Genomic DNA, 22,578 nt, shown 5'->3' with positions numbered 1-22,578 from the left:
TTAACGCTACTTTAGAACTCATGACTCCAGCTTACAGGACATTTTCTTCAGAGACAGTCAACACTTTTTTTTCTTGACATTTGAAACAAATCAAATCAAGCTGTACTGTGACTGTACAGAAGCTAAACTTTGCTTGTTTTGAGAGAAGTTCCTCTTTCACACACTTGTTGTTCTAAGGATCATCAGATATGAAACCCAGCTACAGGACGACTTTTTCTTTTTGCAACCTTACAATGAATCCTGTGATCTCTCATAAAACATGACTGTCCTGCAAATAGATAAAAATGTCCCATCCCTAACTAGGGATGGGACATTTTTATCTATTTATAGTCTATAAATAACTTGGAATTCTGGGTATGTTATCAACATGAGTGATGAAACTAAATCAAAAGTGACAATTATGCACTTGAAAATGTGTTTTCTTATATTTAGTACCCTTGAATGTACATGTTGCACAAGAGTGAGCTGAATATCAGATGAGTTGATACATATATCAGTGACTATAAGACTGTGTGATGTCAGTGAGATAACAAGATGAACATAATGACAACAGTGCCGTTTAAAAATAGCAATTTTTTATTTACAAATATTTCAGAGTCTTAAATACTGAGGGATAACATAAAATTTGCTAATAACGATACATTTGAAATGCTACAATAAACATCTGTATTTGAAATGTTGAAAAAAAAAAACAACTTAAGGCTCTTTCAACGTGTCTTATGAAATAAAAAAAAATTACTCATAACATTCACAACCATCCATAATTAACATATTACCAGCAGTAAATCTTATGATGTTTTACTAAAAAACATCATAAAACTAAACATCACATGGCCAACAACAGTCAGTTCATAATATGTGCAACACTTCTGTTCATATTCTCCACCAGTGTTCACTACAATGCTCAGTGTATCGCCCATTAAAAGGGAATCAATAATATATCACAACCTGAGAAGTGATGAACAATTACAAGTGTATCATAAATACATTATTGCATTTAGTTTTGCATATAGATACAAATTAAACTTAAATACACTAAAATTGTGTTCCTTTAGTGGCCTCCTTTGTGTCCTCATCTTTAGACATGGCTGGGTTATCGTACATCTCCAGACTTGGCTTCCTGCTCGTCTCAATCGCTTCCTCCTCCTCATTTTTCTTGCAGCACTTGCAGCATTTGCAGCAGCAGCAGCAGTGTTTGCAACAAAAGCTTGAAGCTGAGGTAATGATGCTATCCCACGGGGCCATCGAATGCAGGGGCCGGGGTAAAAAGTCCCAGGTACGGAGGAACTTGGGCAAGAAGCGTCGGCAGCGAGATTGCATCACATTGATAACGATCACAAAGATAATTAAAGCAACGAAAGGCACACCGACGCCGACCAGTACTTTCCAGCCAGCCATTGACAGACCAAAGACAGTCAGGGGGAAAACCAAGAAGACGAAAATCAGGTAGATGACAGCAAACCAGCGATATTTGGCAGTTTTGTTCCCTAGCCCTCTTGCCAACCTGATGGGCAACCGCATGAAAGGGATCGGGTACCACAGTGCAATGCCAAAGATGTTGAAGAAGAAATGGCAAAGTGCAATCTAGAAAAAAGCATAGAAAGATTGGATTTAAACAAGACAACCACTGTGTGATTTCAAATAAAAAATAAAGGATGGATATAATAAATGGATTTTCCTTTAAAAAGATTTCGTTTTGTTTTTGATAAATATATGCTTAAAGGGATTAAAGTTATTGTAATGCATCACTTGGAAAGCTGGAATATTTGTGCAAATGCATCAAAATAATTTTGTCTCGCTGAAAACCAAAAATGTTGTCGTGTAAGTGGTGCTGACAGAGTAGTGCCAAACACTGCATTTTCTATAACGGTGGATAATTCCCCCTTCATAGTAAGCACTAGGCTATTTCTGTATTTTATCACATCTCACACATTTAACTTGTTTAAGGCTTAAAGCCTGTCTAATAACACAGACTGCTGTGAAGGTCTGACAGTTTCTTTAGACCTGGTGAGTGATTCTTGGTGAATTGGGCAAACTGGGTTTGCTAGCTAAACTCCACAAACCACTGAGTGACATCTTTGTGGCAACATCCTTTTATAAACAGTCTCTAGTCTGAACCAACTGACCAATGAGCATCACCTAGCATAGCTGTAAGCAGGCATATGAGAACAGTTTTTAATTGTTTCTTACCTGCAGAGAGTTTTCTAGTGTTTCTCCAGGGCTAGCCATAGCAGCAAGTATAGATGTTGTTGTTGTACCAATATTTGACCCCAGCGTCAGAGGATATGCTCGCTCAAGGCTAATAACACCGATACCTGACAAAAAAGATAAACAAAATATAAGATCTGGTGACAATTTAAAAAGACAAACAAAAAAACTGGCGTCATAATGGCTTACCAACAAGAGGAGTTATAGCTGAGGTGAAGACAGAGCTACTCTGAACCAGGAAGGTCATCCCGGCTCCCACCAAAATTGCAACATAGCCCATGAGAAAGGTGAAGGGGAAGGGTAGGTCTGCCATCAAAAAGAAACACATGATGTGAACATTATATCTACATGACCAGAGAAAACAAGCATTTCATTCTTAATAGTAAATGTGTCTGAGCTTTTTCCATCACACAACAGGACCGCTCGACCTGAACGTGAGCCAGAAGCAACAGGAAGGCTGTGCCTGTGTCGCTCATCAAGCATCACCACAGAAGCAGATGTGCTGACTATCAAACAGGCTGAACATCACATGCAAAAGGCTCGTTGCTGGTTTTGTACCTGTGTTGAGCACCTTCTTGATCAGCACAGCCACCTGGCCCTTCAACATGGAGTTGAGCAGCTTGACGATGAGGATGAGACAGGTGCAGAGGACGAACAAAGACCCAGCCAGCAGAATGAGGCCCACGGCCAACTCTGACAAGGTCGTATTGGCAAAGATGTGATTACCTGCAAAGGATGGTGAAAGAGACAGACATTTAGAGTAAACTCTGGTAAACCGAGCTCTTGTAAACACTAAGAATTGAGAAACAAGCTACATAAGTTTATGATTTTATGTAAATGTAAACAAAAACCTTTCTAAACAAAAACCTCTTCAAGCATCAAACCATTTCATTTAATTGGAAACAGCATGCTTTGAAGAAGTGATCCATTTTATGGTCATGTGACACTTCAGCCAAACAACATGAATGGACCTATTGAGGAGGTAGACGGGTTAAGGGAGAGTATTTGCTGAGTCACTGTAACGTCTCAAAGGTGGTCATTGTCTCAGCTTCGGAGAATCTGGTCTAAAGAGGTTGATGTGGCCGAATGGCTCTCTCATATTTCACCGAGCTTTAGCAGATCAGGTAATCCTAATTGCTTTGTAAATTTTCTTTTTCCCACTTCAGAAATGGCATGGATGTATGCTCACATCTCTTTATGTAATTGGTAAAAGTCTCATTCATCTGGGTCCAAGTCTGGTTTCCTTCCTCCCAGCAGATGTCACCTGGTGGGCAGGTGTTCACTGTCACATTCCAGAAAGTCTGAAAGAGAAAGCAGAAAGTATAAGAACAAAAGCAAGCCTCGACGCAGTGGCTACTGTAGCTGTACGGCGTAATCTTATTCAACCTCTTTATGAGCTAACACAAGGCAACATTAGTCATCAAGAGAAAACCTGATCTAACCACAGCTTTATGTGTGTTTTTACAGCTGTAAATACTAGTTTTGTAAATAGGTCTTGTTGATTTCTTACCGTGTTGGTCTCTGTTTTGCACCATTTTTTTATCAGACTCTTGTTCATGCCAACCTTGTCATCAGTGGCAATTGCAGAGATAACAGATTTGTCGAGCTAAGAGAAGAAACAGTTTTTTTTAATTTTTAAAAATGGCAATCATACTTGATACTGATAACATGGCCCGGTCTTATAGTTACCTGGATGATGGATTTTGTCAGAGGGTCTGTGATGACCTTGAGCAGTTCGGGGGCGTCTTCTCCGGACTCGAGATGAAAAGAATCGATGATGAGTTTGGTGACTTTGTACAGAACGCCTGTGGCAGCTTCCAGCGGCAGAAGAATCAGGACAGAAAGCCAGTTGAAGAAGTCGTGGACTGTAGCACCAGCAAATGCCCTGAAAAACAAGAACACTCGGTCTAACATCTGCTAGAAACGGTTTGTAGAGTTAGTGTAATATCTCTATGTTTGCATGCTGTCGTTTACCTGCGGAACTCATTCCGATCTCCTGCCTGCATCATAGCCACAATAGTGTTGGTGACAGATGTTCCGATGTTGGCTCCCATAATGATTGGCACTGCCATTTTAACTTCCAGTACTGAAAAAGATAATCGACATTTCATTCACGTGTAATAAACTAACACTGCAGTCACTGTTAGTATTTTAAGATATAAATATCACACATTAAACATTTAGATTGTTTCTCAGAATAAGCATTTTTGAAACTGTCACCTTGAGGTTCTATTGTGAGTTTACGACACATTTGTTTGAGTATACCGGACTGTAAAATGTGTGCACATGCCTCTTCCATGTATTTCTACTTACGTCCAGAGGCGACCATGCTGACCACGATAGAGGAGGAAGTGCTGGAGCTCTGCACCAACACTGTGACTAAAACCCCGATCACCAGCCCAGCCACAGGGTTAGTTAGCACCTCACTGTTTTTGAAGATGTCACCAGCGGCTCGGCCTGTACACACAGGTAAAAATACAGCTCTCCATGCACATTACATAACCTGGAAGTGGTTTGTTTTTGTTTGCTTATTTATTTGTTTGTTTGTTTGTTTGTTTTACCTCCCACTAGCTGGAAAGCAGAGCTGAGAACATCAAGTGAGCAAATAAACATGTAGAGAAGTCCAAGCAGCAGAACCAGCTTCAGAATACCGGTTAACACTCTTAAAATCTTCCCCTTTGTGTCTAGATCTGTTAGCAAAAAAGACACAAAGCACTGAATCAGTCTGGCATTGTGAAGAGATCCACGCTGTATAGAGCAGTCGCAAAAGCGTGCTGCCTTACCTGACCACTTGACCCCAGTGTCTTTCAGCTCTGGGAGATCCCAGGGATCCTCCGCAGCCTCCTCATTCTCCTTCACCAGGACCAGAGTGGAGTAAGCCGGTGGGAGACGCTCTTCTTTAGACAGAGACTTCTCATCTAAGAGAGGGATTGCGGGGGGAAATTGTGAGAAACTAAAGTTGCAATAACAGTTTGAGGAGGTCAAAAATATCCACAAGAAAAGGACATACCGATAGAGGAGGAGTTATCTCCCTCTACTTCTGGTCTAGGAGCCATGACTATCTGAGAAACAGAAAGAAGGCAAGAGTTTCAATAGTTTTAGTGTTAGTCTGTATTATTCACCTTTTCAAAAATAAAATGGCTATCCCCCAAAAGCAATCTATCACACTTTTTACTCTGTCCACTAAGCAGCTGTGCAATAGTCAGCGTAATCCAAGATGAAATTCTAGCTTTACCACATCTGTATCTGCTCAGCAGTTGATCATAATTAAGACAACAAAGAAACACAATAGTGGTAGCACTGTTACACCCGTGAAAGACAATCAGCAATAACATCTGTCCAAATAGCGGATATATTTAACGCAAGCCACTGAATCCTCCAGCTATTTCTCGCAAATATCCTCAAGATTTCAGGTGGCCTCGGTCCTGCCGAGAAAGATAACGATGGCAGCCGGTGTACGCACCTGCAGCGGAGCGCCTTTGTGTCCAGATCTGTGAGAGGGGAGCAGGAGGCTTCACCTGAGTTACCTGTTGCTCACTCCGAGGCTGAGTGCTGCTTTTATAGCGCCGCGCAGAGCGCACACCCGCACACCCGCTGCTGACAGTTCAAAGATCACGCACACATGTGCAGCAGGCATGCTGCATCTGCAGGCGGGGGCAGATAAACCCAGTTAGACATGACTTGAATTTCTGAGGGACTAAAAACTAAGACTGACACATTTCACGGTTTTCAACGGGGGAAAGATGGATTTTTTTTGGTGTTAATTTGTCTATTTTTGACTCGTCTTTCTAAAGAAAGTTTTTTTTATGACCTTATGTTTTTGACAATGTCTACTATTAACCGTCTACTGAACTTATAGCAAAACAAACACGCAAACAAACAAACAAAATGTTTCCACCTGTCTTCAGTCTGTGGGCTGGGGTACAGGTGTAACGAACTCAAACATGCTCCCCCTGGTGGCATGAAATGGCAATTCTTCTCATATGGCAATAAAACCAAGTTAAGTTTCAAATAAATCCACCTGGAATTTTGTCTTTTTGATAATTTATTTTAACATTAGGTGGTTTCATCATTCTTCAGATAAACCAATTATTTATGTGAAAATTAATCATCGTGTTGATCCCCTGGTCTTTCCACGATGTCATGCACTGTGTCGTTAAATATTTCACTATATTAAAGGATTACGGGTTGTAACACACTGATCTTATTTCAGTTTAAACCAACAGCGACTGATCGCAACTGTACTTGTAACATAAACAGAACTTAAAACAAGTAATATTAAATATAACTGTAATTGCATGCATTATCTCCACAATCTTCAAAGAAGCCCAAGCATTTGTCTGCACACACTCATACGCTCATGCCACCCACTCAGCCACGCGCAGCTTCTTAGATAACACACACACACACACACACACACACACACACACACACACACACACACACACACAGTCTTTTACCTGCCTGTCTTTATTGGTCACTACATTAGTCTGAGATTATAGTGAGAGATACGCAGAGATAGGATTTTAACGATGCACTGCATTATAATAACTGGTGTGAATATAAGCAAATGATTAACCAACAATCATGTTACAGTTACTCCCACCATGCAATAAAATAATAACTACCTAGCTTATAAAAAAAAAGGGTTCACTGAGTTGATTGTAATTATTGCCCATCTTGCTATTGTTGGTTTAGATTTTAACGTGGAAAATCCAGGAGCAGTTGCTGATTTTCTGGTAGATTTTGGACAGGCTTCTTTGGCTTAGGTGATTGTGTTTTCTTTTGAGACTGAACTTTACTCCATGAAAATGGATTTCAAAGGTTCCCTTAAGAGTTCCTTATTCGTAAAATCCAGTTTGGTTACTGGTTATTTTTCCATCTAGATTTGGATCCCTTTAGATGTTTGGCAGCACCTGTTTCACAGTGTGTCTAGCTCGTCTTCTGCACTTTTAAAAAGTTTTAAATGTACTGTGGAAAAAAAATGTGTTGGTTGACGTCACGTACAATAAACCCATTCATTTGTTAGTTAAATTTAATTAGATTACATCAGCTCAGTTTTTTCTCTTTTAATTAAATTCAAGCCTTTTATTTAAGTAGTAGTAGAGTAGTAGTAAGTAGAGCCAAATTTGTTTGAATTTATCCTACACAGGTTAAAAATGTATGTAGAACAAAATGAAATCTTGTTGAACGACTCTTGTTTAATGAACCAATATAAGGTTTGATGGTTTTATCATTGCATGTTTCAAAAGAAATACATGAACCCCATACTTTACAACAAATACAAAAGTAATATTTCGTGAAATAAAACACACACACACACACACACACACACACACACACACACACACACACACATATATATATATATATATATATATATATATATATATATATATATATATATATATATATATATATATATATATATATATATATATATATATATACACACACACACACATATGGAGAGAGAGAGAGAGAGTAATCAGTAATTTCTAGCAGGACTGTTTGTAACATTCTCAAAAGCATTTCCAAGCACATATAGGGTGCTTTAAAAAAACATAACTGCAATTTTTATGATAACCAAAAGAATGCACCTATCAAAATTACAAACACAATTACAAAAATTTATAATAATCAAAAAACTATTTTTTCTATTTTCTTGTGTTTTCATTTGCTTCCTTTAATAGTTTAAAAACACCTGACCCTGTATCTTGTAGCTCCAAAAAACAGCCCATAGCCTACAATCAATCACTATACTGTACTACTTGATTACTGCACAACCAATAAGATGATTGCAGCTGCAGGCAGTATTGGGTACACAGTGTTCAGCCAAACAAGTGCACTGACAAATTAAGACTATTAATAGTGAAATACCCACAAAAGAAACGCTTACTTCCATGCAAACCTGCAAAGAAAATATGATGTGACACTGGAGGCTGAGATACAAATCACAAATACTACTAATATCACACTGCATGATATGAAACTCTTAGCAAATAAAGAAAACGCAAATGAGCAAACAAAATTTTGAAATAAATCAAAGCTGCTCTGAGAGCTGAAAATAGTCAAGCAAGCATGCAAAACGTGTTAACAAAGCAACATTCTGTCTTTAATCTACATTACTGAGTTTGTGTAGCTTCTCATTATTTGACATCTTAGTGATCTTACAGGGTGTTTTGGTTTATTTTACTCTATAATCATTTTTAAATTGATTTTAATATACTTATACTTGTATTTTGGTTCTGTTTTATTACATCTGACTCTTTCACATTATCAGCTTCTCATCGGTCCTCTGTAAAGCCCTTTGAACCACACTAAACTGCAAAAAAGTGGTAAACAAATAAAGTCTGACTGATTGAAGAGTTACAGTGTGCCTTATGAAGCCATTGCGTGGTATACAGTAACAGGTTTAATGAAATAATAATGAAAATAAAGAAAAAAGATCAGATAAATAATAAACAAAAAATAATTTTTTAATTTCACAGACAATTTAATGCAATAAAATATGCAGAAGAAACAGCTCCATGTTTAAAAGTGAACAAAGTTTGTGTATAATATCGTATAGCCATTAAACTAACATGTGAAAGTAGTTAGCTACTTTATTTTTCTATACCAGTCATCAGATGCACCTTGAACCTGAACAACTCATCCATTCTCTTATTAATCTGTCGTAGGTCCAACAGTGCAACTGGACAGGTCACAAGTCTATCACAGAGCCAACATAGTGAGACAGCCACTCATCCACACCCAAAGTCCAGTTAACATACATGTCTTTGGGAGGAAGTTCTGAGTATCTGGACAGAACCCAAAGAGGACACAGAGAAAACACACAAACACCACACAGAAAAGCCTCCAGCCAGCCGGTGGATGTGCCGTCACGAGACCACTGCACCACTGAACCTGAACAAATGAACCTTAAATCTTATTTTGAACTTATCACATGACAAATATTTTCTTTGTGTTGTTATTGCCGGCTGTATAGGTAGTAAATCACCAACACATTTTCATTATTCCATCAAATATTCCTTTGCTACATTTCAAATGGAGTAATTCGTATCTGCTTTAATTATTTTCTAGATAAAAGACATAAAAACTGGTGGGGCACTTTATCCTGAGGTGACTATTGATTAAATATCTGTTTATCTCTCTGATGATTGTGCATGGTTCTCTGCGCCTGGAGGCTTAGCTTCTGTGCAGTTATGAGCAGTAATATTATTTGATTGGCTCTAACTGTGTTTCTGCTCAGACCACAGTGTACACTCTAATTAGTACTATCCATGTGATGCGCGAGACTGAGGATCCAAAGCATGTTGTCATATATGAAGTTGCCTCATGAAGTAGCCATATATTTCCAGTGTGCCTGGTTATTTATTGACTAACCCATTGGGTTTGATGCGGTACGTTCTCCCCTTGTGACTATAACAGACCCACATATGATAGAAAAATCAGCTGAGACTCTCCTTTAAACTTTGGACTTCTGCTTTGATCGTTCCTCCACCCACATACTAATATAATACTTTGTGGTCATGTCTGCAAATATGTGTATATATGGGGGAAAATTTATATATATATATATATATATATATATATGTTTTTTACCTTTTAAAAAAATTTATCTCAAAATATTATCCCTTTACAAGTTGGTATATAATATTTTCTTACACCTTGTATAACACATCTTAAATACTTTTCTTTATGAGAATGGTCATGGTATCAAAGTCAATGATTGCCCGAAGAGCTGTTGAGTTGATTCCGTCTATCTGCCATGCTGGCACAGTCCACAGGGGGTCAAATAGCTTGCCCTCTCGTTATGGCCAAGGAGGGCCGCCCTCAAGTACTAACCGTGAGTAAATTGCAATCTATAAAACAATAAAACCCTGTTGTTAGAATTTGTCCTGACTGGTTGAATCTCTGAGGGTGGTAAACCTGAGCAACTGTCAAGGTTATAACCAAAGCAACAGTGTGATGGATGGTTGGTGTCTATCTAAAGGTTTCTTACTACTCCAGAGGGACTCTTTAAAAGTTCAAACACTAAAGTTGTATTTAAATTGGCTTATTGGAAGACTGATCATCATAATAACATCATTCACACTGACCTTTTGCAGCATGGAAAGCCTCTGTTTGCTTGAGATAGAGAGCAACATTTGGTGTCTGGAGCTGCTGAAATAAAGGAAAACCCCCTCACATCTTACATAAAACTGCAGTTAATCCTTAATAGAAAGAAAGTAGCCTAACGCCACTGTGTTTGCACTGACTTGAGTGAGACCCTGCTGCCTCCACATGGCCATAGTGTGGACTGAGACTGATGGATACAAGGCATCTTAAAATGGACCTATCAGAGGCTGTGTGCAAATTTCCATTGTGTCTGATGGAGCAGCCTCTGTAGAAACATTAATTACTCTCTGATGTATGTTACTTGGTATAGTGTATGTGGTGTTGGGCATTGGTTGGTTGCAGCCGCTACTTAGTTAGCAACACTTGTTGGCCTGTTAGCTTACAGTATGATGCTTTTATATTATGAATTACCTTTTAGATTTAAAATGACTGAGTCAGTTTCTATGATGAGATGTATTATTGAGCTTCATATTGATATATATAAAAAAAAAACCCTGTGCAAACCTTTATTAAGTCTCCTTAAAATTGAGTTTTGTTTGCTAAACATGAAAAATTGAAGAAAGAGCTTTAATTGCTTTTGTTTTGTATGCAGTGTCTATCTCACAGGACTTAGTTGTCTCACATTTCATTAATTTCTCACATGCAATATAAATAAATGAATATGAATCAAGCTGACATTATGCTATGTGACATCCATGAGAAAGGGGCCGCTTTCATAATATGAACCATAAAAACTTTATACGCAACACAAACATTTACTGTTGGAGAAAATTTAGAGTGATACATTGTGTTGTATTTGCACTTTAGCCACCTTTTTAAAACTACACACACTTTTAGCTGAATAACATGCAGCGATGAAATATTTTCACATTGTGTCTACAGGTCTCCCCCCTCAGGAGTCAATGCACAATCTGTCCTAATCCTCTTTTCTTCTTTTCTGTCCCCAGGATGGAGCTTCTATGAAATGAAGTTCACACGTGTACCAGTAGATGGGGACATATAAATGCCAAAAGGTTGGCCTTGGTGTCATGGTTAAAAGCAAACCTGGAAGCCTTAATGTTTGGTCTCACACAGTTAACACAGTGTTTGTTTAAGGCTGAGCTCACTGTATGAATTTGAAGTGAGGGTTAATAAGTGTTTACTTGTTTTCTGCTCTGTGTGCACTCGATCAACAACAGTCCTGCGGTAGAAACACAAGTATGCGCTCTATAGAAGTGCACTTGTTTTGTGAAGAAGCTTATTTTTAGAGACACGTTTTATTCGTGTAACTTAAATACACACTATAAAAAATACAATCGGGAAATTAATTAAAACGTTTAATTTAATTAAAAGTTTATCATCTGCAGCATAACAGCTGAACTACACACGTTAGATGTACTTTTAAGTGTATTTAATATTAGTATTTAATATTTAGATGTGAATGCAGATGCTGAAACAGCTGAAGGTTGTTTTCGAGCTGTGAAGATAAACACTCTGTGGCATCTACTTCAGGTTTATCACAATTCATAAATGTCTGCGACAAGTTAAGAGTCACAAGAATCACAGAGGCTACATTACAAGATAATAGCTCCATAGAAGCCATGGAAACATGAGATCAAAGTGAGAAGGACAAGAAGTATCCTTTTCATGTGTTCTGTCAAACCTGGAGGAGGTGCTGTGAGGCCTGGGCAAAACTGGCTTAGTCTTAGCTGGATAATATTAAGAAATTTAGATAAAAAAGTTCTGTAACTGTTTTAACAGTTTGTTGTGTTTTGTAATTATGTTTTAATTATTCTTTTAACTATGTTGTCTTGCTGTTTTGTGATTTTGTTTTCCCCCAGTGTTTCCTAATTGTTTCACTGATTGTTGTGCTTAAATGTGCTCCATATAAATGAACTTGTGTATCTAGTTACCTGTGTGTTGCCCATATGCTTCCTTGCCTATTACTTTTAAGTTTTTGCCTTTTTTTTACTGCCTAAGTTTAAAAGATGTTTTTTCTCATGGTTGGTGTTACTCAGTGTGGTTTCGTGTCCCACTTTATGTTGCCTCCACCCTTTCTCGTTTCTCTGTCCCGTCTTAATTGTTTCCACCCGTGTCTCATTTCCTCTGTGTATATCTACTGGCCGTGTCTTTATAGATGTTTTTTTTATTCTCATGTGTGTTACTATGCTACCTGTCTTTGCCTTCCTGCATTAGCTTTTTTTTTTTTTTTTTTTTTAAATAATTAAGGATCAGTCTCTTTTCAATTAAGTCTTTTTTTTTTATCTGGGGCTGGCTCAATTTCTGGTTGAATCATTAGAAATCGCTTCACTCTCATTACTGGACCTTCATCCCACAACAAGGGTATGGCTCCAGTTGCACTGTGTGTGGGACCAAAGATTTTATCATTATCAAATAAGTTGGAAAACCTTATAAATAAGCCAGTTGCCAGATTTCAATCACACAGGGTACTTTAAATGCTGAAGACGATACTCTGAAGGCTTTACTTCTATAATATATATATTTTTTTATTTGTCAGTCTTGAAGCCATCAGCTCAACTAGATATTAAAAACATGCCCTTATCTTTAAAATGTATTTTTGCATACATGATAAAATACAAATGTGCACATAAATTCTTAAAGCCAGTGTCTACATTGTCTCAAAGTTGCATTTAGATGTCAAAGATGCCTAAACAAGTAGAAACACTAAATTTCACTCAAGCTATTATTGTTGTTGTGCTAAAAATAAGAAAGTCTGGTCTTATTAACTGGATGAATGTTTGTCAAAAGTGTCCCAAAACGCTCCTGTTATCTGATGCAGCAGACCACCAGCGCTGTGCATCAAAGTAACCGATTGCTGTTATTTATCTGATGTTAAGGCCTGCTTTCCAGCTCAGCTCCCATCAGCCAGTATATTCACTGGTGCCGAAACTTGGATGACCTTGGTAGTGATTGATAGGAAATGCTGATTCATAAGTCCTCCACACACACTGATGGGAATCCATTCCTCTTTCTTCTTATCACACAGCAGGAGAGGTGAAGTATTAAGTGTTGCTGCAGAGACAGTCGGTGATTTTGACAAGAATGCAGGAATGAAGAAAACAGCAATTTAAAGTATTTCATTTTTAAGAAAATTTTATTATGGAATGGTTTTTTTTATGTTTTGGATTTTTTTTTGGAGCTGTTACAAAATTCTGATTGTAATGTGTAACCTGTAAATGAGATCACCCCGTGTAGGGAGAAATATTGACTTGGGATCTCATTATTTTTTGGAGTTGATCAGCTGGTATCCAGCAGATCCTCAGTACTTCAGCATGACCTAAAGAAACAAGATCATTTATTGACAGATGAAATACTTTATTTATCAGTGGCACTGGCTGAAATGCATTTGTTTCTCAACAGACAGACTCATGCACGGAAGAGGAAACTCTATAGATTGAACAGAATGGAAAGCGGCATTAATTTACCTCGCTGAGCCACTCGGTGAAGGCAGAGGTACGGGTGAAGACTGTGGGCTTCTTCACTTCGTTGCAAACACGGGAGGAAACAAAGCTGGTTACACCCTGGACATACCACCTACCATCCTGACCCACACAGTTAAGAGGACCGCCAGAGTCTCCCTGAGAGACAAAGAGGCAGAGGAAGGATTGGTGCATGAAGTAGCTGACCTTGTTCACTGCAGGTAATTCAGTTCTGACAGGTACAAGCTGCTTTCTTTTGATGCTTCACACACATTGCATCCTGATACGATGTCTCCTCCTGCACAGATCATGGTGCTCTTGACGTTGATCCCCCACCAGTCGCTGCGGCTGCACACACTGTGCTCCACCACAGGCAGCAAGGCCTGCTGCAGTTTATCAGGCATGGGACCATGAGCTGACACACAGAGAGGATAGAGCTGCTCAGCAACGCGTAAATACAACACACTGTATACTGCATGCATCAGGCGGAATCAGACAAGTTGTTTGAAAGCCAGTGCTCATTACTGTTACTAGTACTACATGCAGTTAATTAGCTTTATTATTTATACTTGCACCAAAAGCAGTTACTTATTACCTTATTAGGCAGGTCCTTCAAATGTGTTATGAAACCTTTTCTAAACTAAAGTTACGTCTGCATGCAGGGCCATCCTTGGGCAATATTAGCAAGCTAGACATCATAAACACGTGGCTGCATGAGCCAAATGTGTTTTCTTGGTTTAACTGCATCCACTGCACATGTGCACTGCTGTTTTCTCCTACACTGTGTACAAAAGTTTGACATCACCCACTGGTTTGTGAATGCCTGATTCTGAGCTCTCAAGCTTTTTGCTGCCATCATCTTAGCTTTTTGAAATCAGACTTAAACTAGTAATTAAAACTCTAAACTCATGGGGATGGATCAGGTGAGAGGTTGCCTTCTCACTGACTTCTGTTGAGGTTTCTTACATGACATTGTGCACATTGCTCAGCAGTGGTCTGGCATCGATGTCATGAAAAATGTATATTCACCAACCATTTGGGAAACGGTTGCTCAAGGTTGCAAACTATTTATCTTAGGGATGGATACATTGATTGAAAAGAGTGTTCTGTACTAAAATCCTCCATGTGATTGTTTTCTTTACTGGCAGACTGCTGTAATCACCCACAGTGATTAAGGAAGAGGCTGTCTGCAAACACTTGCTAATTACTGTTGGCATTCCAGAGCCTACTGCCATCTATTGTATATAGTCTATGATTTGTAACTTCACTGAACACATTCTTCCCTGAAAACCTTTGCTAGCTAGCATGTCCCATTCCTTGCTAAACCATAATGTATGACCACTTGAAAGAGAGACTTCAGTTACATGGTTTTTACAAAAGGTATTACTACCCAAAATTAGCAGAAAATGCAGACTGCATATGCTAAAATTGAACCTTTTCACACAGATGGAACAAGACAATGACCTGCAGTTATTAACATGACATAAAAGAGACAGAGACAGTACTGTAAAGGTTTCCCCAGCCAGTGATGTAACACGGGGCTCCATGGGCGAGGATCTCTCCAGCCTGTGGAAGACAAGCAATGCCCACGCTGTCATTCATAATGGGGCTCTTATCCAGTTTCAGCAGGGCAAGATCATTCCTGGAAGAGAACCATCATAGATTTTTACTGATCGAGGAGGTGAAAGGAGGCATCTCTTAAACCAGCTAAAATGCTTCTTCGAGATTGTTTTATAGTCTTGTGTGAGAGCAGTTGCTTTTTGAAATGCATTTTCTTCAGCTTTCAGAATGTACTTACCCATCAGAGACATGGTTGATGTCCCAGTTAGGATGGACAACAATGCGCAGAATATCTATGATCTGTTCAGTTCCCTCCTGCTGGCTCATGTCATGTTCTCCCAATAACACACGGTACACATCTCCTGGCCTGTAAGACAGTTTTGACCATTTAGGATTTATCAGTTTTCTTCTCCTTATACTTTTGAATGCCAGAGTTCTTTTGGTGTGCTTTTTACACAGTCCCCGACTTCTGTCTTTATGCTCTAAACTCTCATCCCTTGATCAAGCTTAGCTAGTCACCAGATGCAGTGTCCAGCGGTCAGTACCCAGCGAGGTCCAACCAGAGTCCCTCCACAGGTGTGATGGTAACGACTGCCGTGCTTCACCTGCAGGGAAATCTGAGAAAAAGAAGCTGACAATTTAGTAATTCTAAACAAAACAATAGTTGAAGTACATTAAACATTAACAAACTGTAATTACCTGCCAAGGCCAGCTATGCGGATGGGCATCCTCTCCATTTACAACCCTACCAGTGTTGGGCTGGACAGCAGGTGTACCACAACTAAAAACTACAATTATATTCGATTATATAACTAAAATGTAATTTGTATCTGAATTTTGTCTTTTGTAAGAATTGAACTACTTTTCCCTTTTCTAACCAGACCAAACTACTTACCATATGCTGCTTGTAGCAGCATAAGGACCAGTGTCTGCAGCATGCTGTCGTTGTGAGAGGTAGTTCAGTTCGGGGAAGTTCTTTTATACCTGCTCAGTGTTTCTATCAACCCAAATGCAGATTACACTGAACTTGTGAAACTCTTTTATCAGTCTCACTGTTGATTGTAGCTGAGAAAAACCTTCCTGTTCCACAGATGCATTAGTTGGTCTTTGCTGACTTGCCTGCTGATGGGGACAAATGGGTGGTTTACTGTGAAAATAGTGCAACAGACTTTGAATTTGCTGGAACTCAAAACGCTTTTAGGCATTTTGAGATAATAATAATGATATTAAAGTGTAAAAAAATGAGTTCTATATTAAAAATAATGAAGTAATAATATGAAACATGTATCTAAAAAATATCATTTTAGGACCATAAGTATTCATTATGCAGATTGAGCGAACATTTTGAGTTAGTTTATGTAAAGCAAAGTCTTCACTATACTTTTTGACTGTTTAGTCAAATATAATGTATTATGATCCATCAAACCTACAGCCCACCCGACTGCCATCAGTCACTCATTTCCTCCTAGTATGACGACTAAACATATACAGTAATTCCAGCATAGCGCCGCAAAACCTGAAAAGCGGTTGACCCCAAAAGAAAAAAAATCTAAACAACTGTCTGGGTGGGTAAAGCATTTGATCCAAGTACAGCTGTCAAATAAAGGCAACAGAGGATAATTATAGCCTTGGACAGGGTCAACTACTAACCAGGCGCATGCACCAGTTTTGTTTTTTATTATTAAACACATTAAATATATTTGCAAAAACTTAAATACTCCTCTACTCTATTATAACTTTTCCAGTCCATATAATGACATATTGCACAGTAATTCTACAGTGCATAACTATATGACTTCTATTTTAATCCATACAATTTTTTGTGTTGAATTACTTCAACACTACACACACAGACACAAAAGAAACGGGAAGCACAATGGTAACATGCGTTTTCTTGAGCAATCTTAAAAGATTGCTCAAATTTGTCACTGTTGTGGAGCCTTTGAATGTAAAACATGACCACCTTCACCAGGTATTAAGGGGGTACACATTTTTCTTGACACCTCTAGATATTATTTAACATTTAAAATTACACATTGAAAGAGAAATAGTTTAACAGTTCCTTTACAACTGGGAGTCTGCTCGTATAATAACACTAAATGAACTTTTAGTCTAAAGTCTTAAAAGGTTTGCTGCAGGCAGACTGTTATGAAACCTGTTTTTCCCCTGTGCAGTTAGATAGCTAGTCTTAAGTGAAATCCATTAATATAAAAATAGAAAGACTTCACACATAGTTACGCATTTATATGGTGTTGCAATAATAGGAAAAGCAGTTTCTAACTGTTGGAAAAAATGTAGTTGCATAACTTGCCTAGGGTTAGGGTTGTCACTTCATACACAAAACCACAGTAAATATCTGGTTGATGTTAAATTTTTAATTAATTTTGTAAAGTTGAAAATTGTGTTTTCTTTTTTTTTTGCTGACATTAAAATCTGTAAATAATTTTAGGTTGTAACCAGCAGCTGATGTCCACATACAGGGAGTGCAGAATTATTAGGCAAATGAGTATTTTGTCCACATCATCCTCTTCATCCATGTTGTCTTACTCCAAGCTGTATAGGCTCGAAAGCCTACTACCAATTAAGCATATTAGGTGATGTGCATCTCTGTAATGAGAAGGGGTGTGGTCTAATGACATGAACACCCTATATCAGGTGTGCATAATTATTAGGCAACGTCCTTTCCTTTGGCAAAATGGGTCAAAAGAAGGACTTGACAGGCACAGAAAAGTCAAAAATAGTGAGATATCTTGCAGAGGGATGCCGCACTCTCAAAATTGCAAAGCTTCTGAAGCGTGATCATCGAACAATCAAGCGTTTCATTCAAAATAGTCAACAGGGTCGCAAGAAGCGTGTGGAAAAACCAAGGCGCAAAATAACTGCCCATGAACTGAGAAAAGTCAAGCGTGCAGCTGCCAAGATGCCACTTGCCACCAGTTTGGCCATATTTCAGAGCTGCAACATCACTGGAGTGCCCAAAAGCACAAGGTGTGCAATACTCAGAGACATGGCCAAGGTAAGAAAGGCTGAAAGACGACCACCACTGAACAAGACACACAAGCTGAAACGTCAAGACTGGGCCAAGAAATATCTCAAGACTGGTTTTTCTAAGGTTTTATGGACTGATGAAATGAGAGTGAGTCTTGATGGGCCAGATGGATGGGCCCGTGGCTGGATTGGTAAAGGGCAGAGAGTTCCAGTCCGACTCAGACGCCAGCAAGGTGGAGGTGGAGTACTGGTTTGGGCTGGTATCATCGAAGATGAGCTTGTGGGGCCTTTTCAGTTTGAGGATGGAGTCAAGCTCAACTCCCAGTCCTACTGCCAGTTTCTGGAAGACACCTTCTTCAAGCAGTGGTACAGGAAGAAGTCTGCATCCTTCAAGAAAAACATGATTTTCATGCAGGACAATGCTCCATCACACGCGTCCAAGTACTCCACAGCGTGGCTGGCAAGAAAGGGTATAAAAGAAGAAAAACTAATGACATGGCCACCTTGTTCACCTGATCTGAACCCCATTGAGAACCTGTGGTCCATCATCAAATGTGAGAGTTACAAGGAGGGAAAACAGTACACCTCTCTGAACAGTGTCTGGGAGGCTGTGGTTGCTGCTGCACGCAATGTTGATGGTGAACAGATCAAAACACTGACAGAATCCATGGATGGAAGGCTTTTGAGTGTCCTTGCAAAGAAAGGTGGCTATATTGGTCGCTGATTTGTTTTTGTTTTGTTTTTGAATGTCAGAAATGTATATTTGTGAATGTGGAGATGTTATATTGGTTTCACTGGTAAAAATAAATAATTGAAATCGGTATATATTTGTTTTTTGTTAAGTTGCCTAATAATTATGCACAGTAATAGTCACCTGCACACACAGATATCCCCCTAAAATAGCTAAAGCTAAAAACAAACTAAAAACTACTTCCAAAAACATTCAGCTTTGATATTAATGAGTGTTTTGGGTTCATTGAGAACATGGTTGTTGTTCAATAATAAAATTATTCCTCAAAAATACAACTTGCCTAATAATTCTGCACTCCCTGTACAGTCACAGTAATCATACTTTGTTCAACAGAGACACAACTTTTGTAATTTTGCAATTTTTGTAACTTTATAATTTTGAATTTTTATCAATTTTGAATCCGTTTTTAATTGTAAGTCCTTCCATTTTTAGAGGGTCAAACGCATCTGGACAGACCAACATCCTTTTAAACATAAGGAATGTTTTTAAAAGTCTAGAAACCGAGGCCATTATTAAATACTGCTTTTCCTGCCTTGCGATGTTACGCTAAGTCTTCACTGCAGCCACCTACTGGTGCTTCGTGTTTGCGGTTCTTTCTCCACTTTTGTCCACTTTGCAGTAATTGCAAAGCATGCTCTGTTGGGTTGAAATCAAGCCAGGTGACTTGACTTGGCCATTTGATAATATCCAATTTCTTTGCCTTGGAAACACTCTGATTACTTTTGCAATAGCATTGGATCATTATCTGTTTGCAGTGTGAAGCACCATCCAATAATTTTGCTGCATTTGACTGAATCTGAGCCGAGAGAATATCCTCATACACATCAGAATTCAGCCTGTTACTTCTATCAGCAGTCACATCATCAATAATCACTTGTTCCATTGGCAGCTATACAGACCCATGCCATAGCATTACTGCTATTGTATTTGACAGATAATGTGGTATGCTTTGGATCATCAGTAGTTTCTTTAGTTCTTCATCAATTTTTCTGGTACAAGTTAATCTTGTTTTGCTCTGTCCAGAGGTTTGGACAGGTTTGTATAGATGTTACCTGGTAAAGCATGCAGTGTTTTTCACTTTGTCATAAACCCTCTTATTTCCAAGCATTAGGTTGTCTTTTGATTATAGATCTTGACAATGGCATGCCTACCTCCTCAGAGGTGTTCTTAACTTGGTTCGATGGTGTGAAATTGTTTTCTTCTTTTTTGTTTCGGCTATCTCTCTGTTTGGCTTATTTTGTTTATTCAAATCCAAATCCAATTTATTTATATATCACATTTAAAAACAAAAAGTTGCCCAAAGTGCTGTACAGAAACAAAGGGGTAAAACACAAGATAAAAACCACTGACACCCACATAAACACATAATAATACACATAATAAGCATATCAACTCACACCAGTCTAAACGCTATCGAAAAAAGATGTGTTTTCAAAAGCGACTTAAAAACAGGAAACTAAGATGCCTGTCTAATATTTAAAGGCAGCGTATTCCAAAGTTTGGGAGCCATAATTGAAAAGGCTCGTTCTCCTCTATGTTTTAGCCGAGATTTTGGGACAACCAAAATCCTTAAGTTGTCCTCCCTGACTTGCATTCTCTTTTTGGGCTTCATAAAATATTTAAAATTGCAGTGAAAAGTTATAAAATAAAATAAAAAGGGTAATAGACAGGTATTTTTGTCTAGTTTCAGGAAACAAAAGATGTCACCTTTCAAATCAAGTCTGTTTAACATACCTTAACTTGTTCTGTTGTAAGATTTGGATATGCCAAATCAGTGGAAATTTGATATAAAGGGGTAGATGTGGACCAAAAGACTAAAAATTGTAGGTGACCTGAAAAGTCTTAAGAGAATAAAAAATGCTAAATATTTAAAATAGGTTTTAGAAAGATAAATTTCAACATTATAAAAGGTTTTTAAATAAAGTTTATAGATGCACCAAACAGTATTTAGCCATCTTTAAATATCTAATAAGAATCCAAATCCAAAGCCGTTTATTAGCTATGCATTTTTAAAATCTATTTTAACCATCCATCCATTTTCTTCCACTTATCCGGGGCCGGGTCGCGGGGGCAGCAGCCCAAGCAGAGAATCCCAGACCTCCCTCTCCCAAGCCACCTCCTCCAGCTTGTCTGGGGGAACACCAAGGCGTTCCCAGGCCAGCCGAGAGATATAATCTCTCCAGCATGTCCTGGGACATGCCGGGAAAACCTCACCCAGGAAGCACCCAGGAGGCATCGTTGTCAGATGGCCAAACCACCTAAACTGGCTCCTTTCGAAGTGGAAGAGCAGCGGTTCTACTCTGAGCCCCTCCCGAATGGCCGTATTTCTCACCCTATCTCTAAGGGGAAGGCCAGCCACTCTTCGGAGGAAGCCCATTTCTGCCGCTCGTATTTTAACCAATAAATAGTAAATATCATCACTCCACTGTTAACAGCAAATAACTGCTCCAAAAAGTTGAATTCTCAATGTTTCCCATTTACAGGGTTGGGAAGGTTACTTTTAAAATGTATTCCATTACAGAATACAGAATACATGCCCCAAAATGTATTCTGTAACGTATTCCGTTACGTTACTCAATGACAGTAACGTATTCTGAATACTTTGGATTACTTAATATATTATCATGCTTTTTACAACTACGTGAATGTACTATTGCTGTGTGATTTATTACTATTACTGAAGGTCCGCGACTCCAAACTGTAGTAAAGGGACCTCTGGCTAATACGGCGGGGTCCCTGTTGGCTCGTAGCCGAAAAAGATCTTTACTTTGTTGTGTGGGTCAACTTTTCTTGCGAGAGACAGAGAGAGGCGTTGAAAGGCTCCAACGGAACTTATTGTTTTCGGAGGAAAACACGAACACGGTGTACAGTCGAGTCTTAATAGCTTACTTACAACTGGGCTCGTCAGGCACTCTTCTCGGCTGCAGTGGTTATTATTATATTTACATGCTTCCAGCTCCCGTTTTTGCTCGATGACTGCTCGTACCTTTCCCACTCCCCTTTTTCTCCCTCCTCGCGCTCACAGACACATAACGTGTATGGCAGTCCATTCTCCCTGCAACACAGACTACACTACCCATGATGCTACATTCTTTAGAGCTATGCTTGTAGCATTCTGCCTGTTAGCTTAGCACAACAACAACAACAACAACGAAAAGGCCTCTCTCACCCAGGAAACACACAGTCGCAGAGAGAGAGAGAGAGAGAGAGAGAGCGTCGCCCTGTAACCATGGCAACCGTAACGCTGCCGCCTGGAACAACAGAACGTAGCTGTCAAACAAAACCCAAACAGTCCTGACCCGCGACAATATGAAACAGGAAAGTACCGCAGTGTAATCCATTTATTTCAACAAAGTAACTGTATTCTGAATACCACCTTTTTAACCGGTAACTGTAACGGAATACAGTTACTCATATTTTGTATTTTAAATACGTAACGGCGGTACATGTATTCCGTTACTCCCCAACGCTGCCCATTTATTAATGTTGTTTATTATAAAAGGCCTACTCAGCTTTGCAAATAACTGCATT

The 22,578-nt window shown here is 38.8% G+C and overlaps 2 protein-coding genes across 6 annotated transcripts; both read right to left on the bottom strand.

The window, feature by feature from the left end:
* Nucleotides 1–553: 553 nt before the first annotated feature.
* slc34a2b (solute carrier family 34 member 2b) lies at nucleotides 554–5,818 on the bottom strand. Of its 2 annotated transcripts, none has more exons than XM_023155565.3 (13): nucleotides 5,672–5,818; nucleotides 5,219–5,270; nucleotides 4,992–5,126; nucleotides 4,770–4,898; nucleotides 4,522–4,665; nucleotides 4,183–4,294; nucleotides 3,898–4,093; nucleotides 3,719–3,814; nucleotides 3,398–3,509; nucleotides 2,767–2,934; nucleotides 2,398–2,514; nucleotides 2,191–2,315; nucleotides 554–1,584 (listed from the first exon to the last, which is right to left on the bottom strand). In XM_023155565.3, the coding sequence occupies exons 2-13, from the start codon at nucleotides 5,262–5,264 to the stop codon at nucleotides 1,036–1,038; spliced, it is 1,929 nt and encodes a 642-aa protein (XP_023011333.1). In that variant the 5' UTR covers nucleotides 5,265–5,270; nucleotides 5,672–5,818; the 3' UTR covers nucleotides 554–1,035. The 2 variants fall into 2 exon arrangements, with proteins under 2 accessions (XP_023011333.1, XP_004557140.1); XM_004557083.4 differs by having other exon boundaries at nucleotides 5,219–5,266; nucleotides 5,672–5,724.
* A 7,577-nt stretch (nucleotides 5,819–13,395) lies between these two features.
* LOC101482931 (chymotrypsin-like elastase family member 3B) lies at nucleotides 13,396–22,080 on the bottom strand. 4 transcript variants are annotated; one of them, XM_076880456.1, is made up of 9 exons: nucleotides 21,941–22,080; nucleotides 16,204–16,455; nucleotides 16,008–16,096; nucleotides 15,828–15,925; nucleotides 15,547–15,675; nucleotides 15,254–15,390; nucleotides 14,021–14,163; nucleotides 13,755–13,907; nucleotides 13,396–13,606 (listed from the first exon to the last, which is right to left on the bottom strand). In XM_076880456.1, the coding sequence occupies exons 2-9, from the start codon at nucleotides 16,244–16,246 to the stop codon at nucleotides 13,589–13,591; spliced, it is 810 nt and encodes a 269-aa protein (XP_076736571.1). In that variant the 5' UTR covers nucleotides 16,247–16,455; nucleotides 21,941–22,080; the 3' UTR covers nucleotides 13,396–13,588. The 4 variants fall into 4 exon arrangements, with proteins under 4 accessions (XP_076736571.1, XP_076736570.1, XP_076736572.1 ...); XM_076880455.1 differs by having other exon boundaries at nucleotides 16,204–16,430; nucleotides 21,941–22,075; XM_076880457.1 differs by having other exon boundaries at nucleotides 16,204–16,427; nucleotides 21,941–22,070.
* Nucleotides 22,081–22,578: the final 498 nt, after the last annotated feature.

This window comes from Maylandia zebra, linkage group LG23 (genome assembly GCF_041146795.1).
Source record: "Maylandia zebra isolate NMK-2024a linkage group LG23, Mzebra_GT3a, whole genome shotgun sequence".
Taxonomy (NCBI): Eukaryota; Metazoa; Chordata; class Actinopteri; order Cichliformes; family Cichlidae; genus Maylandia; species Maylandia zebra.
This window is presented reverse-complemented; position numbering and strand designations above follow the sequence as displayed.